At 35.7% G+C, this 10,065-nt stretch overlaps 1 protein-coding gene across 1 annotated transcript; it reads left to right on the forward strand.

Annotated features, from left to right (window-relative positions):
• The first annotated feature begins 844 nt into the window (after positions 1-844).
• On the forward strand, positions 845-6,362 carry LOC113687899 (uncharacterized). The gene is made up of 6 exons (XM_027205431.2): positions 845-1,010; positions 2,583-2,718; positions 3,013-3,094; positions 3,254-3,281; positions 5,282-5,463; positions 6,300-6,362. The coding sequence occupies exons 1-6, from the start codon at positions 893-895 to the stop codon at positions 6,360-6,362; spliced, it is 609 nt and encodes a 202-aa protein (XP_027061232.2). The 5' UTR covers positions 845-892.
• Positions 6,363-10,065: the final 3,703 nt, after the last annotated feature.

Genomic DNA, 10,065 nt, shown 5'->3' on the forward strand with positions numbered 1-10,065 from the left:
CCAAAACACTTAGCCAAAATTTCAAACACTTTTTCCCTTTCTCTTTGTCCTTCTCACTTCCCCGAAGATGAACTTCTCTGTATCAAGCTCGCACTACCAAATCCATCATGAACTGAAGTTTGCCATTGTCATCAATTTAGGCAACTTTATCAAGTTCGCACCACCAACATACCTAATTCAGCTGTTACACTGGTTTGGTGGCAAGAAATAAAAAATTAGGGCTTGAAAATTTGGGTGAAAAGTTTAGAGCTTGAAGCTTGGGAAAAATGAGAAGTTAGGGATTGAAGGTATAGTTTGAGGTAATTTCAATATTATGTGTCTGATTTTGCAATGCATGGTATATATTTTTGTGGGTACGGCTAGTTGCACCTTCTCTGTTTCGTCAGATTTAGTTTTTAGGTTCAATCTTGTTAGTCTCTGATTTAAGCATCAACAAGTTTTGAATCCCTTCTGTTCTGTTCTTATAGATTTGTTGGATTTTCATGAATTGATTCTTTGTTAGTGATTTTTGGCTAGAATGCTGTGAATCTTGACTTGGGTTCTAGCAAAATTTGGTCAAATTCGTCAGGTCTCTTTGGAAGTGCTATTTCTTATAACTAAGAATAATGAACGAGCTGGTCCATTTTGGCTTTTCATAAAATCTGAAATCTGAGTTATTTTTAAGAGGTGAACGCTTCAGTCTTGATTTGGTTTTTTGGTAAAAGTAAGAAAGATTGTTGCTTTTCATCCTTTTGTGGAGTTGGATATAAACGGTTGTTTTAAATGAAAATTTGCAGTTTACTTTTTCTCATCCCATGTGTCTGCTACTTCCAAATGTACTTTTATAATTGCTGCTCCCAAAAGTTATAATTTTCTTTCATTTTTTTTTCTTTTTCGCTGGATCGGTTAAGTAATGGATAAGAAAAAGGGTGCTGCTCCCCTTGTTTGCCATGGTCATTCTGGTCCAGTTGTGGATTTGTTTTACAGCCCAATTACTCCAGATGGGTTCTTCCTTATCAGTGCGAGCAAGGGTAATTCCTTTTGCCAGAATTATTTAGACATATGAATTTGAACACTAGTTACCGGTATTAGTTGAGCAATCTAGTTTGTTGATACGAAGTTTACTAGTTCATCATATTTGTGTGTACGCTTTAGCAGTCTAGTTTCCCCTGCTAGTTAATGGTTAGGAGAAATATAATGAATGGATTACTGCTTTGACGTTTGATGGTCCAACTATCCAAGCAAATGAGTATTCAAAAGCATTCCCAGTTAATTGCTACCAGAATTAAAAGAAAGGAAATGGATAGCACCGACCTAATCTCTAGCTTTTCCTTCATATTCACACTTACCTATTCTTGTAAATTGAGCATATCTTGTTCATTTGCAGCTTCCTGAGCTAACAAATTTGTCTGACCATTAGGCTTTTGGGCATTCTAAAAGGATATGTACTTCAGTCTCAATATCCTTGCTCGAATCCTTGGCGAATTGAATTCTTTGGTTTTCTTTATTTTGTAGAGTTGGGATTTAGGTTGGGCTTTAGCAGTAATTGCCATTGCTATGATCTCTTTATCGTTAGGTCCTGTTATTTTCATAACCAGGTCCAGTTTGTCTTTCACTTGCTCAGTATTCATGTCAAAGTTAGCTTATAGGCAGATGTAGCAGGGAGTTCACCATTCCAATTTGAAATTGCAGCTAATTGTAAAAAGTTACAGTAATCTTTCCAGAAAGAACCTTTTTGGCCATCTCTTTTTATTTGTCTATTTATCAAGTCCTTTGTCTTCAGTTGCACCTACACGACTTGTTCTAATTCTCATAACTACCTTTAAGATTTTTTTAATTTAAACCTTTTGGTCCATGATATCACGGTCATTTGTACCAATTCGTACTTGAAACTAGCTACTGTTTCTAGCCATGAAATATACAGCCAGTCTGTTGCTATCATGAGTGTAAGTAACGTTTAAATGACTGTGTAAGCTCCTTTTTGTAATCTCCAGACCCCAAATACTTACTCACAATCAATTTTCTTGATGTCTGATTACTTTTTTTCACTTGTTGGGGAGGTCACTTTCTATTACATATTGGGCAGTATATATATCGTAAGCAAGTGTGATTCACTGAGCTACGATAATGAGGTGTGGCATTTTGGCCTCTCAACTTGCTATGGGTTTGTGACCAGTAAAATGAAATGATATTTTTTAGGTCAGGTATGATTAAGTGACTTGCCAAGACACTTACCAAGGGCTTCCAAGATTTACTTATGAACATTTATCTTTGTATCTTTTTTATCATGTTCCTAGTGGTATACCAAGAAACATTTATCCTGGTCATTTGACATTTGAATACTCGACACTTGACCAAAAACTACTGTTAGGTTTTCATGAAAATGAATGTTGATTTTGATTTTGATAGTACAGTATAGAACTCCTTTTCAAAAAAATAAAAAAATAATGCAGAAGTAGGGATGGCGAGGTTTTGTTATAAAACCTGTTATCTGAAAGTATAAAGCAATATTGTCAAGAGATGGTTGTTATTGTATTTAGTTAAAAGGTTATTGGGTATAAGAGAATAGACTGTGGTTAATTACTAGTTTATTTTCATGTCAGATTCCAATACAATGTTGAGAAATGGAGAGACTGGTGATTGGATTGGAACCTTTCAAGGGCATAAAGGTGCAGTTTGGAGTTGTTGTTTGGATAAACCTGCTCTACGTGCTGCATCTGCATCTGCTGATTTCAGTGTGTAAGTAGATGTTTCTGTTTCTCTTTGATTTTTGGGACGCAAGTATCTTATCTAATGTGTTCTCATTAGCTAATGATTGCTTCTTCTTTTTTTCCTGAAATTAGATTAAATCGTTTTCCTGACTCAAATAGTTTCAATTGAATAATTATTTGTATGAAAGCCTTTTTGACAGCAGAACAAAATCATCAGCATCCAACATGCTTATGTGATGCCTTATATTCTAGAATTGTGGTCGAGAGCTGTAGGGTTGGCAGCGTACATTTTCTGTTTATAAATGCTAACTTTTTTTTACAGGAAACTATGGGATGCATTAAGTGGGGATGAATTGCATTCATTTGAGCGCAAACACATAGTTCGGGCATGCTCCTTTTCAGAGGTGACTGGTTGTTACTTGATGTCTTGAGGCAATTACGTTTCAAGCATTTTATATTGAGTTGACTATCATTCTGACCAATTCTTCTTTTGTTGTATACTAGCTGCTTGTTTGGGTTTGCCTTCCCTATTGCTGTAATGTTTTTGCTTGTGAAAATTTCAGTTGCTGTTGTCCCTATGGGTGGCCAAATGTACTTTTATGATTGCTGAAGGGAGCTAATTCTCTTTAAATGAAGGCTTTACAGATTTGGCTAGGGAACTTGCAATCATGCACTCACCGTATAATTGCTTAAAAACTGGCATTTGTCCTTGTAACTTCCGTAAAATAGGGTACCTTATATATTCAAGGACCAAGTTAGGCATGAAAGATCTTTTTGGCATATTGTTTTTGGTCATATTTGTTGCTCTCTCAGATTGAGTCAATCAAGGCAAGATATTTATTTACGGATAATAACTTAACAATCACTATATCATACACATATGTGCAATTCCATTTAACATAAATTATGGTCTCTCAAATAAGCTATGGACCAAGTCAATGAAAGAAACCCAGAAGAGGCATAACCATTCCATAATAATAATAACAACAATCTAAACAAAACGATTGCTGTGAGATGCGAAAGTTGGATGCTGTAAGTACCAGCAATCATCTTTCTTTGAACTTCTACCTCTTGAAAATGTATTTATCATCTTGCTCCAAATTATCTAGTTATTAACATTCTCTATTATGTCTCTTAAATGCTTGCTCAGATGGAAACTTTGATGGCTCCTAATTACTGCATTTTCTTTGGATAATCCTTTCTTGTTTAGTTTCATCATAGCAGAGTCTTTTTCATTCCCTTTGTCTCTGCTGACCAATGCTTCTGATTTCTTGTTGCAAATATGGTGCCTTCAAACTATCAATCAGCTGTAGCATTTTTGGTCATGATTTGTGGCTATAATCCGCTGACTATTGTCATCAATTTGCTAATCTGTCTCAGATTCTTCATTTCTCGAATTAGCTTCTACTTAGTTGCAAAAAACTGTTGTAGTATCTTTAAGTGTATAAACAGAATCACACTTAGGTGAAAAGCCTAAAGGAAATCTGCTCAACTTTTTCCGTGATGATTTTAACGTATTGAAGCTCAGATATGAAGTTAAACCAGGCTCGTATTTGGTGGAATTATGCTTTTAGGTTCAACTATAATGAGCTCTAGCCTGCGAGCATTGGAGTGAAACAAAGAGATGGAATTTTTGGCCGGATGCACTGATTGTTTATGTAGAACAATGAGAAAAAAAAGAAAGAAAAAAAGAAAGAAAGGAAAAAGAAGGTGAGATAAAAATTCTAGTGCCCTTAGATCTTCTATTTTTTTACTCTGCAATAATCCTAAGTAATAATAAACAATCCTTGAGATGCTTGTGTTCTGTAGCTTGAAGTTTGAACAAGCCAAGAATCAAAATTCATTGGAAATGGACAACATCAGAGGTCTTTGTTTTAAGTTTAGGCTAGTGTAGCTTACAGTTGAAAGTTTGGGTTTGTAAGTGTGTGTCCTTTACAATGTAGACATCAAAAAAAGGAAAAAAGCTGGAAACTTTCAAGCCTTCCCCTAGCTTGTTAGATATAGTTAAAATTTGAACTTCACCTTATGAATGTATCACAAATTTGACTCGGGTTCATACTTAAGCCCAAGGCAGATTCAAATCGAGCAAATAAAATTGTCAAAATCATCAAAAGAGTGCTCAGATCAATTTGATTGCAGCTATACTTGGTGTTAAGTAGATGATTTTTTTTATATAACTAAAGCTTTTGGACAAGTTATAAATTTTTGTGGTAGTTACCATGAGGTGTTCCTACTAGATTGCTCCTTTTATTTGAATTGCATACACATGGGATCGCTTATATCTAGGGGAAACTTCATGTGTGATTAGGAAAAGGCCAACCCTTTGTTTTGTCTGTTATTTTTTGATATAGCACTGTGCAGTTGTAGTCCTTGGTACCTTTTTATTTATTCAGAATCTGATTATGGTTATTTTTGAAGGCTTTTATTTTTTTTCTTTACTTACATCCTCCATCAAAATGACATGGTGAAACTCGATTTGACGGCCTTGTTATTGTGTTTTAGTTCTACCTCTGGTTTGTATAAATCTTCCGTCCTATTGTTGGGGAGGCATTAAGGTGACAATAATGATTTTCTCTTTGGCAATCTTCTAGATCAATATACATTTCTCATTATCTGCTGCAAATCTCTTCTCTCTTCTTGCTCCCTCGTTGGTTCTTTCATCTTCCAAGGAGATGCCACGTACAGAGAGTTAAAGGATAAGTCCCGGAAGATTTCTTCATCAGAGAAGGCTTGTACTGGTTGGGAAGATGAATACGATGTTTCATCCAAGCAGGTAAACAAATTCCGACCTTGTTACTATAAATTTGTCTTCAGAACAGTTATCATACTGGTTATCTGTTTTTGTTTTCTTGTTTGCTTAAAGGATTTGGTGATATTGGTATAAGTGATATGACCAGTACATGAAGTAAAACATCAGTTATTTGATGACTGTCAGAAGTCCTGTAATTGTTAGATGGTTGTGTGAGTAAGTAATAGATTGGAGTTGCTTCTAATTATCGAATTTGGGATGGACCATAGCTAGCACTAAGAGTACATCTGTGGATCTGTGCTAGGAACCACACTTAGCAACAATCAGTAAATTTCCAAAATTACCTCTATTTTGAGAAACTCCTTATGTATTTTCACAAGTGGATATTTATGCCGTATTGGCTAATTGAGATTACTTCATTGTGACAACCAAAGAGTTTGTGGACAGAACTCAAGTAAAATCACTTCAACTATGGAGCAACGTAAACTCACCCAATATGATCTAACCTTGTCCACTGACAAAAGTACTTGCTGTTCCAGGCCTCGAAGTCAATTACTTTGATAATCAAAAAGTTAGATGTTCTCATAATGTGATTTGAACAAGTTTTTTAATAAAGAAGATATCCAATATCACAATATAATGCTTGGGAATCATTTAAAATGGCATGTAGATGGTATGAAACTCAATTCATTGTCAGTTTCTAGTCCTTATAATCTAAACTTCTTGTTAACTTCTTGTACTTAGATAATACACAACTTGTTAACTGTTTCTTGTACTTAGATAACTTGTGTAAGGTTGTAATAGCATATTTTTTTGCTGAAGTCTATTCTAATGCATATAATATTTTATTCTCAATGCAGTCCAGTTTGATATTGATCACGAGGAGACTGTTGGATATGATGATAGAGATGGTTGAAGTCTGACATTGGTGGTGCAATCTTTGCTTTAGTTACTCTATTTTTTGGGAAGGATACATATTGGCCATTAGTGCTTGAATTGATTATGTGGGTTTTGGGACACAATATTTCTGGTTAACTTCTATTTTGATGAATTTACAAATGTTTATGGCCATATATATGAATTTGTAGCTTCATTCTACATTAATTTTGCCTTTTGCCAAATTGAATGTTCTACTATAATTTGTTGAAATTGCTATGACAATGTTATATTCGTAATGGTCAATTTCAACTCTTCAAAACAAAATGCAAGTTCACTAAGTGACTATTATTTTTGTCACTAAATACTAAGATTGATAGTGACAAACTTAGGTCGTCACTGTAAACTTCAAATTTGTGACGACTTTTGCTATATCTATGACAAAAATATAGGTAAAACAGTGACAAGAAAAGCCATCACAGAATGATATCTATTAGTGACGACTTTCCCCTCGTCATTGAATAACAAGATTCTGTGACGACTTTCAAAAGGTTGTCACTTGGACCCATTTGTGATATAGAATCTGTGATAACCACGTGACAACGGAAAAAGTCGTCACTATATCCATATAATGATGACTTTTTGGCTTTCAATAATGATTTTTTATTGTCACAAAAAGCCAATTTTCTTGTAGTGGGTGATATTCCAGCAGAGTTTGACTTTTGCAGCCTTGTTAAGCAAGGCAGTCTATTTGAGTCCCAGTCCCCCGAGGTGCTTGTCTTTGGTGATATTATCTCAGCTAACCAAACGAATTTTTTCTTTATCTTCTGAAGAACCCCAGAGGAATCTTCTCTACTCTTTGTCAATCTCATGACAGATTTTTTGTGGTAGAGAAAGACATTGAGTGTAATAAGCTGGGATAGCAAAGATGGATTGTTGAGCAATAATTTTCCTGCCTGCTAGGGACAAGAGTTTGGATTTCCAGGCTTGAAGTTTATTTTTGACTTTGTCAAGAATAAAAGAGTAGTTTCTCATCGAAAGCCTGGAGATGGTGAGGGGGATACCCAAATAAGCACCAAGGTGATAGGATGTTAATTGTTAGCAATTTTATGGTTAATTTTCCTCTTTGTCCTTGCCAAATATTGTTTTAATTATTAACATATATTTTTATTTGGTATTTGGCCCTAATTACAGGAAGTGGAGCAACAAGTGCTTAAAAGGAGACTTTCTTGAGACAAATACTCCACACGTGGGAAGTTTCTAAAAGCTCTACAAATTGGGCTCTATATTGGACCACAAGCAGATGGCCTTTCCTTTTGCTGATTGGTAGTTAACTGGTAATAGGTAGTTGGCTTGTACTAGGAATACTACTAGAACTAGGAAACGTAAAGGAAGGAACATTAAGTAGTGGTTTTATTTTTGTTTTATGCGGAATTGGAGGAAGGACAGTCACATACTCACTTTCCTTCGTTCCTTTTAGTTTTCTTGGGTATTCTCGACTGGAGACAATGGGGAGTTTTTCTTCTTGATTATTTGAACAAGCAAATGCCTTTGAAATTAATGGAATCACGTGGAAATATTCTCATGAGGCGTGACTAAGCTTCCCATCTAGTCAAGAATCAACGTGACGACGCAGTCCCGAACATCTGTGAGATCGAATTAGTTTTTATGTGTTCCTTAATTTGTTAATATTTGCACGTTGTCTACTTGAATTTTCATGGGATTATTTGGTTAATTGGATGTCAAGGGCCCGATGTTCAATGTAACTTATTAATCTCCTGCCAAAGTAATCAATTAAATCCGTAATTGTTTAATCGATTAATATCAGTGGTAACTAGCGTTTCTACACACTAGGGGAACGTGCATTCTGATTTAAATAACCCTCGTAGCGTGTTATTAATTGAGGTTAGGTTTTTCTATTTCTTAATGCAATTGAAAAATTAATTCCTACGGTCGTACCTAGGGGTATTTCCTGATTAGGGGTAATCAATGGTCGTACCTTGATTATCAATAAATTAAGGAAAAACTGGTCGTCAGAGCGTCTCGGTGACTATAACTAGCCTGTTAATAAAATTAAGTGAACCTCCTTTGCATCAATAATCGGATGAATGGACTGTGTCTGAGTAGTTGTATCCTTGGCTAGAGTTTGTCTATTATTTATTTAATTCCTGTCTATATTCATGTTAGTTAATCGTTTACTTTTGGTTGAATTGCTTAATTGTTTTTAGTTTCATTTCGATAAAACTCCGCCGTGTCCCAAACTTGAAAAGAAACGAATTACACCTAGTCTCTGTGGATTCGACCCTACTCACTGCTATATACAAATTTATATTTTCTTGAGTAGGTAATTATTATTGCACAGGTTCGGCACCTATCACAAGGTCTTCAATGGTGTTGATGTTGAGCATCTGAGAAAGGAGTGTTTTTTTGTGTAGAAGGGGTATTGGGGGAGAAGAGGACTTTTGATTTCTCAAAGTTAACGATAAGTCTAGATTTGAGGCAAAAGTCATTTAAGGGCTCGATTCCTGCCTGAATGGAGGAAGATTCAGCAGTGCTGAAGAGAATTACATCATCTGCATAAAAACAGTGGGAGAAGGTAGGGCCCTGTCTACCAAATTTAATTGGTTTCCACAGCTTTTCTTCACATAGGAGTTCTATTTTTTGAGATAGGTACTCCATGCAGAGAATGAAAAGGTATGGGAGATAGGATCTCCCTGTCTAATACCTCTAGAAAGGGTAAAAAATTATGTGATTTGGCCATTTATGATTAGGCCCAGCCTAGAAGAAGAGATGCATTGCAAGATAAGATTGATGAAAATAGGAGGGAGCTGGAAATGGTAAAGGGCTTTCCTAATAAAACCCAATTCCAATTTGTCAAAGGCCTTTTTAAGGTCGAGCTTGATTGCACAAAGGCCAGTTTTCTCACTTTTTTTTTCAATCTAAAAAGAGCTTCTTGCACAAGCAGAATATTGTCTGAACAGCTTTTGTTAGGAAGGAAATTTGCTTGCAGCGGAGAGATGATATCAGAGAGGATAGGTCTTAGTCGGTTGACTAAGATTTTTGCTAGTACCTTATAGGCAGAGTTAATTAAGCCTATGGGTCTAAAATGTTTCAGGGTTTCTGGGTGTTCCACTTTCGGGATAAGACAGAGGAGAGTATCATTGACACTAAGAGGGAAAGGTTTGAGCTCAAAGCAATCAGAGATCAGTTTAACGAGGAAAGGTGAGGTTTTATCCCAAAATTTTTGAAGAAATAGGGGTGTAGACCATCTGGTCTCGGGGATTTGAAAGGTTTAAGTTCAAAGAGGACTTTTTTTATTTCTTGAGGGATAGGCTTAAGTGCAAGAGATCTTAGGGGCTCAAGCTTTTGGTTTGCAAGGGGTATGGGAAAAGGCTCAGGTTCTAGGTAATTTGAGGTAAAGTCTGTGGTGAAGAGATTGGCAAAGTAGGATTTAAAGATGTGTTTCATAAGAGAAGGATCAGTGACCCAATTACCAAGTTCATCTTTAAGATAGGAGATTTTGTTTTTTTTTCTCCTACACACAGCGGTGGTTTGAAGGAATTTGGAACTGAGGTTGTCCCAGCAGAGATAGTCCATTCTAGATTTCATTGCCCAAAGATCTTTTTCTTGATTCATGACATGATTATATTTAGCTTGAATAGAAATTTCCAGCTGGTCCAGAAAGGTTGAGTGATGATTTTGAAGCGATGATTGAATTCCCTTTAGCCTGTTGAGAATTTTCCTTATTTT

This window comes from Coffea arabica, chromosome 1e (genome assembly GCF_036785885.1).
Source record: "Coffea arabica cultivar ET-39 chromosome 1e, Coffea Arabica ET-39 HiFi, whole genome shotgun sequence".
Classification (NCBI taxonomy): Eukaryota; Viridiplantae; Streptophyta; class Magnoliopsida; order Gentianales; family Rubiaceae; genus Coffea; species Coffea arabica.